The sequence below is a fragment of the Leptidea sinapis genome, chromosome 40, assembly GCF_905404315.1.
Source record: "Leptidea sinapis chromosome 40, ilLepSina1.1, whole genome shotgun sequence".
In the NCBI taxonomy this organism is placed as follows: domain Eukaryota; kingdom Metazoa; phylum Arthropoda; class Insecta; order Lepidoptera; family Pieridae; genus Leptidea; species Leptidea sinapis.
In genome coordinates, this window is record NC_066304.1 from 4,035,266 (window position 1) to 4,059,226 (window position 23,961).

General features: G+C 34.9%; 1 protein-coding gene across 1 annotated transcript in view; it reads left to right on the forward strand.

Annotated features, from left to right (window-relative positions):
• The first annotated feature begins 2,265 nt into the window (after positions 1-2,265).
• The window catches only part of LOC126976434 (protein bunched, class 1/class 3/D/E isoforms), a 109,825-nt gene continuing 88,129 nt past the window's right edge, over positions 2,266-23,961 (forward strand). Inside the window, exons 1-2 of the mRNA XM_050824764.1 lie at positions 2,266-2,284; positions 3,799-3,825. Coding sequence (XP_050680721.1) covers positions 2,281-2,284; positions 3,799-3,825 — 31 coding nt within the window. The 5' untranslated portion in view covers positions 2,266-2,280. The remainder of the gene's footprint in view (positions 2,285-3,798; positions 3,826-23,961) is intronic.

Genomic DNA, 23,961 nt, shown 5'->3' on the forward strand with positions numbered 1-23,961 from the left:
TTACTATGTTTATAAATAAATCATTCGTTTTTATACACTCGAGTTGTGTTCATCTGTACAGCTATGATGGCAACGCGACTTCGTCCGTCTACGGTGAAAGCCTCGAAATGTTTTTTCAATAGAGGGAAATCATATTACGACACTTCCACTTCTATCTAGCTTTAAAGATTAACTCTTGGCAAAGTTTTTTAAGACAATCTATAGACTATTTATTGATAATGAGATCGAAATGAGTCGATTTTGAAAACAGGGGATTAATGAAAGTGAAAATTATACAAACAAGACAATTATATACAAGCTGCTTGAGATCCCCGTTAAAGTCTATAAATCTATATAAAACTTGTCTATAAAACTTGAAATCTATTTATGTAAGATTAGATTATATATTATAACTGTCCGACAATTTTGAAATGAAAATTTCTTTACCCGTGCTGAGCTAAAGAGCTCCTAGAAACTAAAGAGTATTTGGGTATTGAATAAGACTGAGGTGTCATGAGAGAGCGTGATTAGTCAGGGCAAATTTTAAAGCCATTTATATTCACAATTATTATTATATAATTTTTTTACATACATACATACATACATACATCACGCCTCTTTCCCGTAGTGGTAGGCAGATCCCACTCCTTTAGGGTACTCTTGACCTGGCCTTTTTTCAAGACGTCCCTGATTTACCCCTACCCTACCCCTTCCAACACTTTCATTCACACTGGCCTTATACACTTTCTTCTTTCTTCTATAAATTTATTAAAGCAATTTATATTATTTGTGAATATAGATAATTATAACTGTGACTTGATGAAGGTTTTATGTTTATCGTATGGTCATATGCACATAATCTTTTTTACCAATATTTTACTAAAGGTATAATAGCAAAAACTAGCCACCTGTATTTAGCTTGAACGTAGTGAACATGGCTATAAACACCAACAAAGTGGTAGTGTAACGTAATTAAATTCTCATTGTTTTATTAATGAACGCGAAGTAAGTTTATTCAAAATTTAAAACTTTTTGTCTTTATCTTATCTTTGCATTGTCACTACTGAATTACATGACAGAGAGAAGTAGTGAACTTGGAGTATTTTACACTGTGTTAAGACAGCCAGACACACACACACACACACTATTCCATTAACTAAAAGCTTATTGATTTGATGAAAGAGAATCGTTAATAAGTAGAGCGGCCTACTTAAAACCGACCCCGATGTCTGGGCCCGCTCAGTCTGGCCGAAGTCTCGCGTTTTGTTTATTAGGGCTAATTTTATGGGCGTAGATACTCAACCCCACACCGATCGCATGAGCCCAAACTATTGCGACCTTACAAATAAACTTGGTCTAAAGTTATACCTAATATCAAACCAAGAATATGCAAAATGTTTACATATAGACATTTTGCTTACGATTAGTTTATTCGGACGGTGAAAGCCTCCTTGACATTCGGAAAACTTCAGAATTATCTTTGTATTGACAGTGTTGTCAGCGATTTACGGCCGCTTTCAATATATCTATCCTTTTGAGAAAATTTATTGAATTAGGCGTTACTTTGCGGAAATCCATAATTATACAAATGATTTAAGTTTTCTTTAGTGTTAATTCCGCCAATATTTGTTTTTTAAAACAATTCGACACGTAAACGTGTCTCGCCAAAATCTGGCACGAGTCTCGTGGACAGGACGAATACGTTCTGAGGATGCCTCGTGTAGAGGCGAAACACGTGTTGAACTAAAGAAAACTTAAATCATTTGTATTTCTATCCTTTGTTTAACTTACGGATACATTGCTGCGTTTAATGACAAAATCTTATCTATCCATAGTTATGTGCAATGCTATCTGTCAATAGGTTATTGAAATGTAAGTTAGCGTAAAAGGATAGATTTGTCTACCTCTAGTAAGTTAAACTAAGGATAGATAGGTTATTGAAAACGGCCGATAGTCAACATTTTGCATATTATTGGTTTATTCTCAGTTATAACTTTAGGCCAACATTATTTGTAAGACCGTATTTATTCTAGTGACAAAGACTGCGAATGACTGCAACAAGAAATGACTCGAGCTCGAGTAGAAGCCAGGAGTCTCTCGAACGTGCTATCAATAGATACGTTGTGACACAAATCTCTAATCATTTATTGACATTAATGGCAGGTCGTCGACACCTCAGTGCGATTATAATTGTTGCGATCGCACACGACCGTGATTATAAATTGAATACATTTGATAAAGCGTTCCTTCCACAAGTGGACTAGTGTTATGAGTGCAAACTGTTTGCTTTGTGATCCTGCTATGAGTCGGTATCTTATTTAATTATTAATATAGAAATAATGTTTCATTGCATGTTTTTTATGGTAAAGGAGGACTATCAAGCGTACAGGTCACATGGGTGTTGTCGGCCTTTAAGTAAGATGTACGCGCTTTTTTTTTCCGAAGGTACCCGATGTCGGATCGTCTTGGAAACGGCACACAAGGAAGCTCATTCCACAGCTTTGTAGTACTTGGAAGAAAGTTCCTTGAAAACCGCACTGTATTATATTTCATATATTGATTGGTGCATCTACAGCATTGTTCTTTTCTTGTTTTTTTTTTTTTAAATTACAAAAAAATAGACAAACAGTTGATTTTTTCTTGCATCATTTTCGTTGCTGATAATGATAATGATAGAGTGTGTGATGTTGGACCGCCAGAAGACCAGTAGCTGTTTTACAACCTAACGCATTATTGGAAAGCGTATGTGTCGTATAAGACATAAATATTGTACAAATTCAGTCATTAACCGATTTTTTAAGTAAGGTACTTCAAAAATCTCCAAATAAATTTAAAAATAAATATTTTCTGCGACATTTTGCAGTCGAGTATATTTTGCATTTGCAGTGCTCTGGAATTTTCAGCCAACTGTAGCTTGTTCAGTAAATACTGAAATATACTTTCAGTATTTACTAGTTACATTTAGTATCTAATTATTATGTTTTAGGTACTTGGCACAAAGTCTAAGGTGTACAAAAACACTTTTTAGTCGCCTTGTTTTAAATTCATTTATATAGTATAACACAGTTTAAAAGCTAGGTTAAAAGATTTATTAAAAAAAAAAAAACTTTTTTGAAATTCTGTCTAAAAAGACTATTAAAGAAGCTCTGGCAGCAGCTAAATTATTGGAAAATTACTTCCTCTATCACCACGATGCCTCAATATCGCAAGATAATATGGATAAAATAAGTAAAAAATACAACAAAAGTACTGGTGCAGCAAAATACGTCAGACAAAAATAACAGACTACACGCAATAGCGTTCAAATAGGATTATTTTTACGCACATAACTACTAACGCTACCCTAAAATAAACTTTTTCTTTTTCTAATTCTGATTTTTCTTCTATCAATTAAACAACAACATTGTCCTTATATAGAGTTTACACTGTGCCTTAATAAAATGTAGCTAACCGATGCCTGTTTATATTTTACTATCATTTGATAATAATTTGTTTATAATCACAAACTATTATAACGGTGAACATTGAAATTGATTCTCTCTGACTTCCCACGTTTCTGCTTTTATTCCATTAAGCTGAATCACAGTAACAGAGTGAAAATACTTTCATTGAATCCAATCTAGTATTGCATATTTGGATGTCGGAATGATAGCAGTTGATAAATGGAGGTCAACCTCGGTTTTCGAAAAGCGTTTGTAGCAAACTTATTCTATAAAATCAGTTTCCTAATCAATGTGTATATATATTGTTGAATATTTCTGATAACAAGTAAGAGAGAGAACAGTAAGATAATAATGGATTGTGTTTCATTTGTTCCAGGTACTATGACAGTCTGCAGCGGGCACAGTGAGTTAATAACACAGTTAATTGACGCTTCTTGACGTTTGTATTTAACTTGAAGTCTGTCTGGGAAAGGTTACACTTTTATCAGACGTAAACACTTCAAATGCATCGTAATTGACACACACTGTGCTTGTTATTGTTGCAATAACAGTACCCAATATGTACTATATATTGTACGTTCAGGAAGAATCTTACGTACTTATTATAAAAGTACGCTTGGTAAATTTCTTCCTCTCTTCTTCGAAACAAAACTGCAATAAATATCTAAAAGTTTACGCAATGCAATGTTCGTGATTTGTCAATAAGCGTCATTTAACGACTTTTTTCTTTGACACAAGTGAATAATATAAAACTGCGCTTACAGCTCGGTGTATTTCCGGGTAGTTAAAGACGCATACAATGCTTTTAACTACAATGACTCAATTACGGCTAACAATGTAGGTGGTAGGAATGTGTCGTGTTTTGGTTTTTATCGGGTACAGTAATAGGTGTTCTTTCGATCCTAAAGTTTGGTTCTGTTACTTAGCTGTGTGGCTATTAGATAAAACAGCGATGCTCCCGCCAAGGAATTATTTGCTAGAAGACAACCCACAGGGTCTGAAGTTCTACATAATATGTGATGGCAAGGCTACATGTAATAAAAACGTATAAAAAGTATTAAACAGTCAGTACAATATTATCTGATTTTCATTGTGAAGTAAACACGTTGCGCCATCTAGCGTCGAGTGGCAATACTGGCATAGCTCTCATGAAAATGTATAGATGGCGCGCATTCTATTGGCGGTTAATGTAGTTACCACAATGCTCAACCAGCTTTCGGTGTCGTCACGTGTGGTCAAATTATTAAGTTCATGTGGCATTTGTGTGTCATACAAATGAATATTGTAATATGTTATAATGGAAATTTATTTGCGATGTCAAAAGTTCAGTAATATTGTGAGTTCTGAAAAATCCATTGTATAATTTCACAATTACTGACATCGGCCCGGATAGCTCAGTCGGTAGAGCATTGGACTTTTAATCCAAGGGTCCAGGGTTCAAGTCCCTGTTCGGGCGGCCAAAAGTTTTTTTGTTAATTTGTTATAAAATAAGATGTTTTATTCTTATTTATATTTATTTCTATATTTTGTTAGTTTTTTTGTTGTGTTTCTAAGCATTCCTTGAGATTTTTTTATTCGGTTGAATAAATATTGTGCTGCGAACTATTTTGGCAATTGAAATTGCCTGGACTCTTGAATTAAACCAATTGCAGTTTATTTAAATAAGTTATAACTTTTCTACTATATTATATTAGTTAGTTTCGAAGAATTCTACGAGATTTCTATTTGATTGCGGTTTATTTAATAAGTTACTAAATAAAATATTTTTTTTCTATTTTAATATTATGTTAGTAAGTTTCTAAGAGATCCACGAGATTTAATTTGGTTGAAAAAATATTACACTATTTTGGCAGTTGAAATTGCCCGAGTGAGATCAATAGCAGTTTATTTAAGTTATTTGTAATTAATTTGGAGCCATTACTCTTTTACTAATTTAAGATAACAACGCCATCTATGTTTGTCGTAAGAATTTTCGTTACCTATAGCTAAGATGTTAACTGACTGAAGTATTGAAACAAATGCGCACTATAGCATCGCTAGCTGGCAGCCATACCAAGCAAAAGATTCGTTCGTGCAACACTAGATGGCGGTCTACGCAACGACATACCACTTTTGTTAAAAGTAGGGGCTTAGGATCATGTTGTTGTGTCTTAAGTTGTTTTATTGTTTACTCCTAAGTGAATCATATTTTATATGACATATTATTAAAGAAACCTTATTATGCTCTTATCATAAGTCCAGTAGCAATGCTGCATTGTTTTGGCGAGCGTGTCCATTTCTTTTTAATAAACTGTACCATTCAAACTTGGTGTCCAAACTTTCAATACCTAACGAAACGTGTAGAGCTTTTAATTTTATTTAATTAAGCCACAAAAGAAAATTAAAAACTATATCTATGAAGTTATATATAAATAAAGATTAAACAAAAGACACAAAATATTGATCGAACTCGATCCACCCCTCAATAAAACTGTCTGTTTTTTTTAATTGCTATCAAATAATGTCTACTAGATCATGTTATCCTATTTATAATTGCTGGCCTATTTTATAAACATTAATGTATACTCTTATAAGAATAATATAATATCCATCTAAAAGTTTCTATTGTTAATACTGATCGTTATAGTCATATGCCTTTCTTTAAATAAAAATAGTTTAAAAAAAAAACAAAAAAACACACTTTGATTGAAATTTAAAATGAACATCATTTCCTGCCTTATCGTCGATAAATGAAAAATATATATAAATTAACGAAAATCTTATTTTGCATATTGAAAAATGTAGTAATTTTATCAAATTAATGTAAAGTTATCGGTCCTCGATAAATCTACGAAGTTTGAACGAAATCTGCCCGTTTAAAGTGGGTCAAAATCGCGACCAAATGAGTCGGTTACCAACAAACATACATACATGTGAAGCTCATAAAAAGCGTGCAAAAACGCTTACGTCTCAATAAAGAATCGTAAATGAGTACACGGCTCATTAGGCAACACGTTACTCGTGACGAAATAATAATGCATGTTTTTTTTTAATTTATGTGCATTTACTCAGAGAATTTCCTCAATGAATTACCATCAATATCATTAGATGTATTAAATTGTAAAATGACAAACCATGCTTATGGGTCGGCGAACGCGTAAGAGATGCATTTTGATGGTAATTTAGGCTTGGAAACGAAATTCTAACCGGTTAAAAATTTAATCTACCTGTATTGTTTTTTGAATATTTAAATTTATTATCAAGGGTTAAGTTCTGTTTCTTCCATTGCCGAGCCATTTGTCAAAGCACAGTTTAAATTTTTATGATTTTTTTACCTCACATTTGTTTAACAACACAGTATTTACAGTGGTCTTGTTTCGACTCTTTCAGCGTTAACCAGTTTTTATAAACAACCATTATGGGTTACAAAACAATTCTTAATCAACATTTACACTTCGAACTATGACTTGATCGATTTTACCGTTAAATATATGCTCACCTTCGGCCATATTACTACCATCTTGCAAAGTCATCGGAATAACAAGAGAGTGAGAAACACATCGCGTATTTTAATTATTATCTTGCAAACCTAACCGGCGCGGCGTATCTTATCGTGTGATGGCTTTGACCACTGATCCAACCCTGCAGTCGGGGGTCACTGTTTGATATCCTCTCTCGGTGTCGCCACATCGTCTACGATAACAATTAATGATGTTGGTACTCTAAACTCATAAAACACTGGTGTCCCGCAAGGTTACATGCTATCCCCTAAAGTATATATTCTGTTTATCAATGATATACAGGAAATCAGTGGCATTAGTACAGACAACAGCACGGGGTACGTTTCTTAAAACTGCCGTGCCAGTATTCTCGGTGTATCGTCGACGAGAACTGCATCAACATGTGGTTGATATCAAGACTAATGCTATGCAAAGTCTCGGGAAGGGCCGGCCAATTTAAAAAAAAAATAAAGCCACCTTCCGTGGGTTGAAATAGACTTAAGGCTTGTGAATTCCCTGTTAAAAGTGTCCTTTTGTCAGATCCCCTCGATTTAAAAAAAAATTCCCTAACTGTCTCAGCCTGTGTCGGCGACAGTTCAATGGTCATGGATGGAAAGCTCATTAAGAAGCGGGCAGTACTTTACTGAATAAGGTTCAAATTCGTTTTCACTATTGTCACTTCTGAACGGTTCTTCGAATAAGTAGATATAGGTACCTACCAGCTCCTTTCTTTTCACCGCTTACATTTGGCATTCTACAACCGTGCGTTTCGAAGAAAGTTTTTACTCGCACTCTCCGCTCAGTTGTCATCACATCATAATATACTTTCCGAGGTGGTTCTGAACAAGCTCAGTATCTGCAATTACCTAAATTAAAATTAATTTTGCATACCCCTCCCTGCGTGCATATATTTTTAAATTTAAGTAGAACCAAAAACGTTCCTCTTAAGTCAGGAGTATTTCTTAAACCCAAGACCGTTTCCATGCAAAATAGGCGCGCGCACACTAGACGTTAAAATAGAAATAGCCCGAGTACAATAGGTTTTTGGTAGGGGTACTTGGATTTGTACTCCTACTGTTATCGTGAAGCTCACTATTGAGTGTTGTAGAACAAGTGCCCGCATTGCGTGCTCTGAATGAAGCACAATGTGCCATGTGGGAGTCACTTTGGGTGGCGCGACGATAATGTTACTGCCGCAAGAATTCTCCAAGGTCTGTGTCACTTCCGGCGTCATTTTAATCTCCTATCGTATTCTACAATTATGTCCTTTAAAAATACGCCGAACTAAAAACTTCATAAACCTTGAATATGTTCATGTCAGTAGACAAAATATGTGACGAACAATGTCATATAAGAGGAAGTTGTAGAAAAGGTATGAATTCTGAAAGGAAATCTTGATTTTTTTAAAATTGAAATACAACAGAAATTACTTGGGAGGTGAGTTCGTAACTAGGCGAACACTAAGTTTTCGTTTTTGGACAAGTTTTCGATTTTGGATTGAACTTCGTATAAAACGTGTAAAATCACCATTACGTTGAATATATATATTGTAGATTATATGTCCTCAATCAGTAGGTCATGAATCTGTATTTGAATATGTCAAACTTCATTTGCGAATACATATTATAATACATAAAGCAAACGCTACCGGTAGTATTTATACAATCAAAAAATACTATCCCATTAATAGATTGATAGAAGAAATCACCAAAACTTACACATATAGATCGATTATTAGGTTAGCAGGAAAAGGATTAAAATGTCAAGATTGTCTTGCCAATTTGGGAATGCGAAAGCATATAGAAATTGGTCGCTAGAGGTACTTTCGCAATTGATAATAATAGTTTGTCGGATTAATTTGTTAAACTTGCAGTAAAACACTAGGCAACAGTAATCTGTAATAAAATAAGGGTACTTCATGTGAACCTTTCCAAACAAGTCTTACAAAAACCTTTCAAGGCCTATAATAGCTTTGCTTGTAGTTTGATCAACTTGTCCTTAAGGGCGTAGAATAAGTATGTGCTGTCTCTAATAGATTTGTCTTGATTTAATGTTATACAATTAGCATCTAATATCACAAAATTTGATCAATTTAACATTAAAAATATGTCAATAATTTGAAAAATTCGATCAACTTGGGAACAGATTTATCACTTGCTTGCTTCAACAAGTAAAGAATTGTCACTGTTATTAGTATTTGTATGGTGAAATATAAAATGTTGTTAAAACTGGCGATAAGATTTGGTAATTCTTATGATACTTATTTCGAGTAAAGTGAAGTCATCTTTTGAGAAAATGCAATAAAATGTAGACGTATTAATTTTGTAAGACACCGTCACGATATTCTAATAGACATATAAATGATGTTATTCATTTATGCCGAATTGAAGAATAACCTCAAGTAGGTCAATTAAATATTATGAGACTGATCTAAGATTCTAAGATCTGATTATTGTATTATTTGTCAATGCGCAAACTTTAATAATAATTATATTACACGTTCACTGTATTACAAACCTGCTTTATCTACAAAAAGAATCGTTTCCATACACTCGGCTTTGGTTAGGTTGCGAAATATCTTCCACTTAGTCGAAATGCCTCGTTGCGTGTCAAATATATGAATTGGTGCTATTATATTGATTGATACCCGCAATATGCAATCATAATGTCAGTGCGTCGCGGTCGGGACCAGGCTCTGCTGTTGTAACGCGCCCGGCAAATAGATCGTGTGGCTGGAATAATGCGGATTGTAGGATAAGGCTGGTGGTACACACGAACGACTTTTACAGTTACATACGTACCTACTACCCGGTTACATTATCTCTGCAACTGACGTCGATGACGTCATTGTTCTGGATTCAGTATTATAGATTGATGTAAAGGTGATGTGTTGTGGTGCTGATTATCTATATATATAAAAATGAATTGCTGTTCGTTAATCTCGCTAAAACTCGAGAACGACTGGACCGATTTGGCTAATTTTGGTCTTGAATTATTTGTGGAAGTCCAGGGAAGGTTTAAAAGGTGAATAAATATGAAAATGCTCGGAATTAAATAAAAACAACAATTTTGTTTTTCCTTTCATATGTCCCCCATCGTTCAGAAATCAAATTGAAAGAATAATATAACTTAATTTTAATTATTGATTTTTTTCTTATTACTTTATACGGCAATACAACGTTTGATGGGTCAGCTAGTCTAATATATAAAATTCTCGTGTCCTGGTGTTTGTAACGGCTCAAGCGATTTGTATGTAATGTTGTGTGTATATGGGGTAGGTCTGAGAATCGGCCAACATCTATTTTGCACAGTATGCCCTAAAAGATAAAACCCTCCACTAAATATTTTTTTTGACATTTTTTTTTATTTTTATTTAATTATTATTCAGCATTACAAAATAGCCAGCTAGTTATTATTATAATAATGAAAGAATCTAGGTTAGTATTTATTTATAAGAATATGTTTATATTTCTGGTAGTACTATCATAGCGACACAGAACAAAAGTGACTACAGAACTATTAACAACAAAAGTCAAAACGTAACAATGAAAACTTAAAAAAAATACTTCCCTCAAGGTATACAGATAATATATAGTACCTAAAATAACGTCCATCTATGTATGAGATTGGTAGACAGATAGCGAGCCTCCATTTGCTGACATACTTGCTTGGTTATCATCCGCTCGTATCAATGCCTTAAGGTGCTCTCTTGTTCGTGTTATTTTTGACCTGGTCCCTTTTCATTCTCCCCTTCTGATCGTTCCCAACTCAGGCATTTTTTGTGAGTATAACTATGCCAGAAGGCGATAAGCAAGGCCTTGTGGCCCTTGCGAAGTTCTACGCAGTCTAAACAAGGGAGCGGTTTTGCCAATGTCGCGCTCTCACTCTGAGTGACCTCATTTATGTGAGGCCGCACCACATTATGGCTTTTGTTTTTTTTTTTAATTTTTCATGAAGTAAAATCTAGAGGTGATGCAAAACTAAATTTTAACTTAAAAATTACGTGATATATTCAGGAGAGAGCAGTTCCTGCAAGATTTTTACAATAAATTTAATGATAGTTTTGTTTTGTCTGATTTTTTCATTTTTCATTAATTTATTTGATAAAGTATTTTACAAAAATATATGTTGTTAAAAAACTATAAGTACGCTTGTCGGTTTGTCAGTGCACTTGTTTGTCTTCACGTATCAGAATAATATATGTAACGAAATGAAATATATAAATCTTTCTGCATAATTAAGTCATGGACGTTTATGAGTTATCTGTTGTTATTTATTCCTTCTACTCGCGTCACGATAGAAATAAGTTCATGTTTTTACGGCCATCGGGTATTCCCGACAGTGGTAAAGAGGCATTCTGCAGACGATTTATGTCTGCTGTTATTTATTTTGTATTTTTTAATGTGAGGCGATGTGTTCTAGGCCTTATAATGCGGCAACGTGATTGACAGTAGCAACTCGTAATGTAAGTGCTATTTTCATGTCTTAGAAATTAATATTATTTCAATCCTCTGATACGAAGCACGATATAGTATATTTATTTTAAATAGAATAGACAAACAGAAGGAGACCAAAGTTTGCAGTAAAATCAAAACGTGTTATTCCAAAATTTTTGAAATTTTTTGTATCTAATTTAAATGTAATTCTTTAATTTGTTCTGCTATGTTAATCACTTATGCTTACCGACATGACAAAATGTGTTAGATTCTTTTCATTTCTTATTTGCTTTATATTTCTAGTGGATACCTAACTTACAAAATAGTACGCGTGATAAGTCCAATGTGTATTGTAAGCAGTTTACCAGTGGGATGCTACTTTGCACGGGATGTCGGCTAGACTATGGGTACCACAATCCCGTGAAGTAGTAATGTGTAAGTGTTATTGTGTTACGGTCTGAAGGGCCGTAACTTAACATCTAGTGTCTCAAGGTGACTAGCGCAATTGTAGTGTCGCACAGTTTTTTTGGGTTTTCAAGAATCCTGAGCGGCACTGCATTGTAATTAATATACAGCGTGTATCAATGACCATCAGCTGAACGTCCTGGTCTTCTTGTCCCTTATTGTCATTAAAAAAAAGTAAAGGGTAATCAGGTGGCCGATTGAGATCGCGTAACGCTTTGGTTCAATACTGGTTCAATGTATACTACCGCAGTTTGTGCTTTGAGCCAATCATGCGGTCTGCGTAGTGCTTGCAAAACTAGAGCATAAAATATGACTAATGTAAACAAAAGGGCGTTGCGTAAACTGACCGTCAATCTTGTTCGACCTATACAAAGATTCTTCAGTGTTATCATCCAGGAACCAAGGCTTTGGGCTTGGCAATGTTAGCGTATGAAGGTACATAATATAGTTCTATTATATTAGTCTGCAAAACATTTATGTTTAAAGTACTTCATATAAATAAAAAATCTACGAGAAAACAATATATGTAGAAAAAGAATTAGGAAAACGGTTGACCCTAAAGGCCATCCTTGCAACATCCCGCTTATTCCTTCCCTTCCAGCTCTTCGATCTCAAAGAGTTAGCTGTTCATGTTTTTGAGCTATTCGAGGATATTAAAAGTTTGGTAAAAGTTTAATAAAAACACTATTTTTTGAATTTCGAAACGGCAATAACTTTTGAATGATAAAGCAGTTTAAAAGTTATTCCAACAAAAAAACACAAATGAACAAAAATATTTGTAGTTTTTTTTTTGAGATTTCTTTAAATCTTCCGGTCCGAATCGGTCCAAATTGTATAGAAAATTTAAGTTTGGTCAAGCCCTATCGAATGGCGCCACCATCACGGAATTGGTTAGGGAAGCTTCCTAGGACCTCAAAACGTCGAGATCTGATGATAACTAGATTGTCGAAAAACGCGTTAAAAGCTAAAACTAACTTCCCGAATTTGCGCAAATTTTCAATTTTATTAGTGGAAAGTCAAAAAAGAGCAAATTATATAAAAAATTATCTTTTAAATCCTTTCGTTGACATAGTTTTTATTAACGTATTAAGCACACGCCCTTGTGAAAGTAAATAAATATTTACCCAATATTGGTGTTAGATAATGCGGTGTTCAATCTCAATCATCAAATATTTGTCGCAATGATAAAGACGTGCCAGTTTTTGCCAACTAGTTATTTTATCGGATCTTATATTACTGTTAAGAAGCTCTTATTCACAGAAGGGAAGATATTAATTTAAAATTCAAATAGTTTTATTCAAAATAGGATGTGACATATATCTTATTGAATGTCAAAAACTACCACTCATTCCAAAAAGAATGCCTCAGACCTGAGAAGTATATACAAAGTCAGCGGGCTTTATTTTTCATCAAAAAATATGTGTTATTAGTAATATTGTAAAATTAAACTTATTATTCAACAGCCTGAGGGCGGCCGCTCCATTCCCAATCTGTGGCATCATCATTGAGAAAGTCATTTATTCTATAGTAACCTTCACCACACAAACGTTTTTTAATAATTCTTTTGAATATCGTAATACTTTTGTTTTGAACATTTTCTGGGATCCTGTTGTTAGGCATATACATACGCATAGGTATGTAAGTAATACAACTTTTTAATAGATTAAAACGCGTGTAATTGGAACTGTGTTTTTATATTAGATTTTGCGTAAGAGTTAAATTTTTATTATTATTTTTGTTGATTCGACGTTTCGAAACCTCTCCAGATCACGTTTTCAGGGGAACTAAAATAATAATAAAAATGTAACTATTACGCAAAATCTAATGTAAAAGCAGTTACAATTACACGCGTTTTAATCCATTAAAAAAGTGTTTTATTTAAATGTGTAACACTCGCGTTCATCAAAGAAAATACTTTTAGCTTATGAAGTTCTTCTGTTCAGTTGTTCTGATATGTGCTGCATTTCTTGCCAAAGTTTTCATAAATTTCATTTAGGTGCCATGTTAGATTTCAAAATTTCATCTTCCAAATTTAAAAAGGCAACTATCTTGTACAAAGAGTTTAACGTGATTTTTTTTACTGATTTAATAATTTAGCTTTAAATTTTTTTAACTCTAACATTTCTTGCTTACAACTATCCAACACTGTGAAAGTTAGCTGGTGTCATTTACCTTTACCTTGGCCATGAGTTTTCGCGGTCAACTAGTTTACTAACCTTGCTCAAAATTTTTATGTTATCACACAGTTTTTATTGTTAAACAAGCGTGCCGTTTTAATTTAAAATAAAAAAAGTTACGAAGAATTCAACAAAAAATCCTTTCGTGTAATATTTAAAATGGCCGCCAAAATACAGCGTATAATTAATTTAATACGCTTTTCATTCGCTATAATTATTAACAATCCAACCGGGACCTCATTCCCTTAAATACATTCCTTAAAAGTCCTTTCATTTCACGCAGCTGTCGAATTGCAAGTCAAAAGATCATAACTGCACCGGACTATCAATCATGAATTATAAATTATTTTCCACGCTCAGGCTTGAGGTCTTCGCACTGACCACATGATAACGATGCCTGCAGCATGCAATTTTTTATTACGCCACGGGGCTATTTTTGTTGGTGAGCTCACCGCTCGTTTTGCCCGATGACGTCAGAGCTCAATCATAACACCCAGTGCTTTGCGATTTGCATTTTTATAATGAACTTGTAAACAGCAATTCGACTTCGTTTACTGTTTCCCGCTCGCAATAAAGCATGCACGTTCGGAGATAATGCCGTGTGTTTTATTGACGCTTTGATAGTCTCTCGTTAATGTGCTCAACTGACTGGTTCAAGTCGGTTCAGGCCGCACATAGAGGTTGAGCAATCTAAACTCGGAGTCAAAACAAATAATCTCGTACCAAGTGGGCGTAATCTCTTTTGAATCGTGAACTGTTTCGCACTGCGTATGAACTATATATGAACAACTAGTAATAATTAATAAGCTCGATCGTAACACAATTTTAATATGGTTAAAACTTACTTCACTCCAATTTTCTTCCACTACAGCTGAGATAGAGCCATACTCTTGAAGCGTTACGACAAAGCGCTTTGATGTAAAATGGGTACTTTAGCACGAACCATATTCTATATAATCATAGATTGTAGACATAGTCCAATAACAAAATGTGTATATATTGTGCTGGATTATAAATGCATATTATATAAATTGTAAAACAATCACGGCCACCTTTCATTGTGGCTTATATTCTTCTAAAAGTTGAACTGTCTATAATCCATTTAACTTTCGACTTCTTACCTTAGAGGTAAAATTTTGTAATCGATGATAAAAATGTACCAAATATTCGATAACATGAAACCAGTATTGCGAACAACTTCCGCTTTAATGGAAACATACATTACATCCATAACTTTTATAGTTTAATCTATATTAAATCTGCAAATTTCAAAAACACAACTCTTATCTTTCACAATTTACAATTTGAAGTTTGCATAAAGATTCATATTGGGATTGAGATTGCCGGCTTTTTAGGAAAGTGCTTCGCTTCGTGCTTCTTTGAAGATAACCATGTCGTGTCGCATAGTCCTTGAAACACCGCGCAACGAAGTTCATTCTACAACTCGGTTATACGTCGAAGAAAGTTCCCGTAAAACCGTACTGTAGAGGAATGCCAGACATCCAGATTGGAGGGATGATATCCTAATTTGTGGCGTGTCGTATGAAGGTGCACTTCTCTGCTACATCATTGTCAAATTGTCTCTATTGGAATTGTTAGGCAAACAAGGCGTCCCTACACTAAAATTCATTGTTATTAACATATAAATATTTCATTAAACATATTCGCAATGTATAAAATAAATTATCAATCTATTATTGTGAACATCATTAAACTGTTTTTATTGAATAGAAGAAATACACAGAGCTTCGCCAAAAGCACCCTTACAGCATCATACCTATTTCATTGACGTTGCTGGCTTTTCCTAAGCGACCAATTTCAAACACCTTACTTCGTAATTAATATTGTATTAAGGCTCCCGTAATAGAATATTGCGTGTTGTACCAATGAAGAGTCGAGCGGCACGATCTACTGTTTATGTTTACCCCACCGGTCGGTTTAGTAATAGCCCGCGCCGCTGTCCGATTGTGCTAATTAAATTATATCACGTCCAATTTGCGAGCTTATGATTTCTAAATTATATTTGAAACGTGATTTATAATATCGCCAGAATTCACACAGTATTGATATTTCTAATTTTCACTTGGGGTTTTTTGAATCATTAAACGTATGCTCGGCTGCTCGGAGTTTGCTTTTTTACTTTTGTTACTTTTGTCATTCGTGTCTCTTAAACCGACATCGTCCCAATACTTGGAATGAAGCAGCGCATATGTATGTAACATGACAATTAAAGAGTTCGTAGTTTATACATTTCGGAAATTATTTATTGAGTTTCACTTTACGTTTATCCATTAAATATTTAATTAACCCATTCCACCTTCACACGACATGCCACAAATTAGGATATCATCCCCACCATCTGGATGTGTGGCGGCCCTCCACTGTGCGCTTTTCAAGGAGCTTTCTTCTAAAGCTGTGGAATGAACTTTCTTGTGCGGTGTTTCCGGGACTATATGACATCGGTACTCCTCCTGTGATTCCTCTGGTGTTGCAAGAGAATGTGGGCGGCGGTGATCACTTAACACCAGGTGACTGGTACGCCCGTTTGTCCTCCTTTTTCCATAAAAAAAACAAAATGACGTATTCAATAATAATTATTAATTAGTGTTAGAGTTGTTCCTAGAAGCGGCGGCGTTGTTTTATGTTCAATTAACAGTTCCCAAAGTTCGTTTGTATCCAGTGATTCACACTGCGGATGTTGATACTCGTAACGCCGGGAATGCGGCGAGATAAATAATATTAGCGGATATTGTGCGCAATTTTATCGGTACCGCCGGAATGAGGTAGTGCAGGCGAATTGCAACTACTGGTTTTGGCGAATTTTTATATTTTGAAATGGACAGATGTTTTAAACAAAGCGAGCAATCGTATGCGGGGCGCGGGGCAACAAACAACAGTAGAATATAAAGGCTGTGAAATGCAGTTTTCACGTTCGCTCTTAGTTTAAAATATTCCTAGCCTCTAGTTTAAAGAAACCGGGCTGTGGTAGAACGGCGCGGTTTTTCTACCGTCACGTAGTAATGTGCAAACATTATTGTCTTTGAAGGGCGCCATACCTATTGAAATTACAAGGCTAATTGAGGCTTAACATCTCAGGTCTTAAAATGACGAGTGCAATTGTTGACGCTCAAATTTCAGACTTCTAAGCGACCATTCATTGTAATAGGCAGAGCGTAATCACCTACCATCAGTTGAACGTCATTATCGTCTCGTCAAATATTTATCAATAACAAAAATCTGGGTATCCAGTACTCTGTGAATCGCTTTGCATTACGCAGAAACTTAGCTTCATTGTAAGTCTTTTACCATTTATTACGAGGTGTGTTCCGAACAGCTGTTTGACCCTTCCGCCGAATACCACCTTCGCATCTCACGCTATATTCCACTGGATCCGTGACGTCCTCCACAGTACGGTTTTCAGGAAAGAACTTACTACCTACCTATGAATTTCCCACACGGTGTTTCCCCTTTAGGTCATTGCTTGTTTGCCTTCCCTTACATAAAAAACATATTAAGGGTTTATCTTCGATTAAAATATCCCCTTTCTCTGCAAATTACTGACTTAATAACTAGTTTCATATCTTATTAGTTTGTCATATCATAACTATATCAATAATAATTATAAGTAGTATCACACAATATTGCATACTTTGTAAAAAAATTCCTTTACCTTGTATTTTTCCGAAGTGGCATAAAAAGGCATAAAAGGCTTTTATTTTCTCAAAGTTGATTCCTTTAGAATTCTTTTTAATGTCATTTCTAATAACTACTAGATACTACTACCGCATCGGAAACAAATGGCCCTCTGAGAGAGAAGAAGCGGCGTAAGAAACTCTACCAGCATTCTTTTTTTGCACTCTTTTCAATAAAAATATACAATATTGTACAGTCATTTCTATCGCTATAAAATAATCACAATCTGGTCCCCGGGTAGTCCAATCATTTAGATATTCAGCAGTGGAGTAATAGGATTTACGACAGAGCCATTTTTTTATAAATAATTTAAATTTATTTATAGATAACGCCTGAACAGTGGCTGGGGCTTTATTATAGAAGTGTATACATTTACCCTTAAAGCTATTATGTATCTTATGAAGCCTACTAGAATTAGTTACAAGGAATCCCTTATTTCTAGTGTTATAATAATGAGAATCACTATTAAGAGCAAAAGTGGTGCCCCGTATCTTAATATTTGTTATTTGGCAGGCTCGAATGGTTGGAAGGTTTATTGAAGAATAATTTAATTAAACCTGTACAAAATTACAAATGAAATGAAAAGAAATGGCTCTTTTGCAATCCTCCTTAGCCTATATTTTGTGCCGACTTCTTGAATTAGACCTTCCGAATATGCATAAACACAAGCAGACAAAAATTATAAACTTCTTATTTGGGTACGGTATTGTTAGAACACATAGCTTGTTCTTTTAATTACAAATTTCTTTATTATTTTATTATATGCATAGATATTCAGACAACATTCAGACAAAATATTTACAAACAATAGTAATATATTTATTCTAGATTTAAAACCCGGCAAATGATACTAGAGGAAATTTTATAATCATGGGTTTTCTAAGTAGGTACCAAATTTATTTTACTTTGCTTCTAATTCTTAAAAAGTGTTGGTGTTTGGAATTTGAGTAATATTAACGAGTATTCAATATAATATGAAACGCAATTGGATTTTATCATAATTTATGACTATGTTTACCCCTTGTTTTGTATTTACATTGGGTTCTCGCTTATCAAAATACGTCGCGTTGGTTACTTGGATTTAAAGATGGCACGTATATAAATTACGTAAAGTATACTCGTGACTAACTGAATGTTTTTGTAATGGACAATTATTGTCATAGTGTGTCATTGTGGGATGACCAAGATGCGTACGTCACTATGAGGATGTATTAACATGACAATGCATGAAAAATTAGGGTACCGCGCTCGTGTCGAATAAGTTTTGCATGGAGGTACGCGTACCATTTTTTTTTTTTTTTTCAATTTATTGTTCAAATCATAATCATTGGCACATTAAAAGTTACATTTTTAGATACAAAGAAAACGCTTAAAGGTTTTTTTTTATGGAATAGGGGGACAAACGAGCGCACGGGTCACCTGTTGTTAAGTGATCACCGCCGCACACAATCTCTTGCAACACCAGAGGAATCACAGGAGCGTTGCCGGCCTTTAAGGAAGGTGTACGCGCTTTCTTCGAAGATACCCATGTCGTATCGTCCCGGAAACACCGCACAAGGAAGTTCATTCCACAGCTTTGTAGTACGTGGAAGAAAGCTGCTTGAAAACCGCACTGTGGAGGACCGCCACACATCCAGATGGTGGGGATGATATCCTAACTTGTGGCGTGTCGTGCGAAGGTGGAATTTGGCGGCAGGAATCAGGTTCAACAGCTCTTCGGTTTATCTTAGTAATTATAATAATTACCTACATACTGTTTTTTTTAAATCTAGATTAGTCTTCACATAAATATGGTTGATATTATAAATATTTTTTTCAGTAAGCTTGTATGTCTTCCGTTCATTTTATATACAGTCTGTAGACTGGCAATTCGTTTATTATAATATTAGGTGTTATACACATTTGTATTATATAACCTATTGTTCGCTATAAAAAAGGGTTTCAACGATATTCATTCCAACTTTATCGAGTTAAACATAGCAATCAAAGCTTTTAGTCTTTTCAAAATATAAGAAGAACCTTGGTTGTCCGACAAGAATAGAATATTGCGAAACTGAGAGTCTATGTTTGTATTGGTCATGTTATTAATTAAATGCGGTCGAATTAGACTAGATAGATAGACTCCTTCAGGACTAATAAAAGACAGCTGCGAAAATGTCGAAAAAGATTACAAAATGAGGTTGACAGATAACCTCCATTCTATAATACATAGCTTAAAAAGACGTAGATTGTCAAGCACACTAAAGTAATAAACCTGGCCTGTTATCATCGGCTTTCTAGCAGCAAGAGGCTCTATCTAGACGTAAAAATGATCTACGATGCTATATTTAAACATATAAAAGAAAACAATCATCAATCACCATAGAAGTTGCGGTTATTAAAAACTAAAACTGTCATCTAGGAAGTGGCAATTCCTGATATAGTTCTCAAGTCGCGCTTATCCCTGTTAGCAGTCGTTGACCCGCCCTAATTGCCTGTCAGCTTCATCGCGGTGACGCGGCATCAATCATCCCCAACTCGACACCCGGAAGGGACGCGCGGGTTCAACGGTCGACCTTACCCTCGCGCGACCTTGGGTGCCGACTTATAGGGGGTGTTGTTTGATTCCATTGTGGGTTAATGTCATTCACTTGTTTGGAGTCATTGGCATTGAACAGCTATTGAAGATTATATCTCTTTATGTTAGCGATCGATAGACGAATTCTTTTATTAGTCCTGAAGCAACTGATTTTTCACTGCGTTTTTACTTTTTTTTTATGAAAATAAGGGACGAGACGAGCAGGACGTTCAGCTGATGGTAATTTATCAATCAACGCCCAGCTCGTTACAATGCAGTGAAGCTCGGGATTCTTGAAAAACCCAAAAACCTTGAGTGGCACTACAATTGCGCTCGTCACCTTGAGATATAAGATGTTAAGTCTCATTTGCCCAGTAATTTCACTAGCTACGGCGCCCTTCAGACCGAAACACAGTAATGTTTACACATTACTGCTTCACGTGGCACCCATCATCTAGCCGGTATCCTGTGCAAAGGAGCCTCCCACTGGTAAAACTTACCTCCTTCTAGACCTACCTACATAACTGAGGACTTCATGTTTAAATTATCCGATTTCGACTTCAAATATTACAAAGCTGTTATGAGCATCTTTTACGATTTAATATTTAAGTTTGGGATATAAAACAAAAAACTTCTGATTGATTTCTGAATCCATTCACAGTCTTTAAATTATTAAGACGTAACTTACGTACTTTCAAGTAGCTCCTTTATTTTATGTATATTTATATTGTAAAACCTTCATTGCAATCTTATTATCATTTAAATATTTCGACCAGATACAACAGTTACAGTAACAACTCTAGTGTGCGTTCGGTATACGAGTGTATAATTAGAATTAGTGATCGAAGCTAACATGTGCTCCGAACTCTCCAGAAAGTTCTGTACAATTCAATTGATTTCGCCTTGTTACTGTTGTCCGTTGGCGTTTGAATGCATATCTCCTGTTTTTTATGTCTTTGAATGAGAATAATTAAAAATAGCTTTGGTATTTAACTATTTAAATATGGTGTGATATCAAATTTAAATTATATTTCGGTGAAAGAAATACTATAGCAATATACTTACTAGATACGAAAACTTTATAATTTGCAATAATTAACCCATACAGATCTTTTACACGTTAACGTAATAGACGTAAGTGACAAATCGTCGAGATGATATTAAATAACTAGAGACTAGTTTCATTTATTACCTTATTTTAGGAATCACGAAGAATAAATTTCTGTTAGGACTTACAATAAAAATAAGACTTCATTAATCTTTTTTGTCTTGTTTCAAGGAAACGAAAAGGATTAAAGTAAAAACAAAATATAAAGAGCGTAAGATTTCACTTTGTAATACACCACCATGTTTATGATGAATGCTTTGCGTTCAGTCAATCACTCACGCCCGGTCAGCCGAGACGCGAAGTTTGACTTATAAATGAGTTCACAAACTCATTTGTTGAACTAAACGTAAAATGTCAACTTAAAGATGAATGCAGAAAGTAAAATGACTGTATACTTTTATTTATTGGTAAATATTAACTCGGTTCAAATCATTACTTATTACACTAAACAAAAGTAGGACTAAATATAAGTTCATTGGAATTGGGAGTTTACGCAATCTGCAAATCTTTTTTTGACTAGTATCTCCCATTATACTCTGATACTTTTTATTAAATGGACGGACAGGAGCGTACCAATCACTTGATGATAATTCACCATCGCTGCCCATCACTCTTGCAACACCACGGTAGATCGTTCCAAAGCTTGGTTATACGTAAAAGAAAGTCCACTGAAAAACCGCTCTGTGGAGGAACGGTACACATCCAGATGGTAATGATGATATTGAATGTTGTGGCGTGCAGTGCGATTGGTGGAATTTGACAGCAGGCAACGATCGAACCGTGCACAGAATACTGGGTCCCACACGATTCTAGAAGCCTTGCTTTGAAAACGCGACCAAATTATTCGAGTTTATAGAAGTGATAGAGACACTTCCGCTAGACCTGCGTTATGACGCAGGTTATAGAGTGCAAAAATATTGGCTGGCTTGAAGTATTTAATGACCTCCCAGTTTCTTCGAAGCCAATTTTGGTTTGCTAGGACCAGGTGACCACTGAATGAATCGCCCGGCGAGGCCCACTTTTTCGATAGGCGAAACATTAAGAGTAGTGATGTCGAAGAACGGTGGTATGACAGTTCAGTGATTTGCTGCTCAGTTAATAAGCTAATTTTCATATAAAACCTTAACACCACGTCTTTAGGTTAAGCCCGGCCAAAGCATGTTCACATAAGCCGCGCAATCGCCGCTCTCAATCAAATATGTCACGTATTACGTTGATATAAGGCGGCATTACATCATTTAATATGGGACAATATACATACATACATAATACAAGGACTTCAACGTTACTCAGACGCCGATTATATCTGGCCTTGCTCCTCGCCACACAATATTATAGGAAAATAAAATATATCTCTCCATAAAACGTATTCATCTCACGGTCTACAGATACAATATGGTTTTTACAGCAGAAAATACAGTAAGATGATTTATATTTATTCATACTTCTCCTCTAAATAAACAACCAGTACTCCTTCCATCTTAAAGGTATTTCCACCTCTGCCGACTGTTTCCTACTTCTTGTACGGATGTACGGGTTTTGCGATGTACTTGCTGAACAACACAACAATGGTTTTAAAATTGCCAATAAATCCAAATTAAATCTAAGATGTTTTTGAATAATAAATAAAATAACATTGTTATGTTATTTTATTTATTATTACGAGTCTTACTTGAAGGCCTTATAAATGAATTCTTAAATTTCGTATCTACCGCGATAATACTCATAAAAGTTTAAGTCGTAAAAATATTGTTAACTTGCATTTGCGTTGATATGTAAATTCGATTTTTCCAACAAAGCGCATTGAATTACGACTGACCATTGTTCGTGAAATTGTGGTCGTGACACGGAAATATATACTGACAGAAACGTTTTTAATTTCAGTTACACACGATGATACGATTTTGTTAATTATTTAGCAGCTTAAAATCACTTAGTCTTCTCTTAGAAAACACGCATAGATGTAAAATAACAATAATGACTTGATAAGGAGTATTGTTGTTGATTTCTAACGCTTATTCATTAGTTCAATTTAAATCAATTTTGATTGATAAACATTTGTTGTATAACACGTAAAGTAACGATGCATTAGTCACATTTAAATCTGTAGAGCTGTGGGCGGTGACAACGTTCACATTATTCACCCGATTGTCCACGGCCGGCGGTAATTACTCGCTGCAAACCTGCAAAATGTATTCTTCACATGACAGCTATATTAATGATCATAATACAAACGCGAGCATCACGAGCTGCCGGCGTGTTACCCGGGAGCTAAACATTGTTGAACAAGTATAAGCCGTGTTTATGTAGAGTACACATTATCTGCGGTGTTTAGCTCTATAATATGCACGTATTTGCACACACACAATAATATGTCTAATTACTCGTTGAATATGCAGTTGCTACTCAGAAGCTGCCTTAAGCTAAATGATCTGTACACGTTTAGTATACTGTTATTTGTTCGATTATTTCCCATTCACTTTAAAGTTTCATGGCTTTACTCACGGTTTGTCGACGTTGGAGTGTTCCGCGATGATGTCCCGTCTCAAATTGATGATGATGATCTACACTCACCCTGATGAAGGACCTCCGAATGGTTGGAAACTAGTCGTTACCAACTCCGA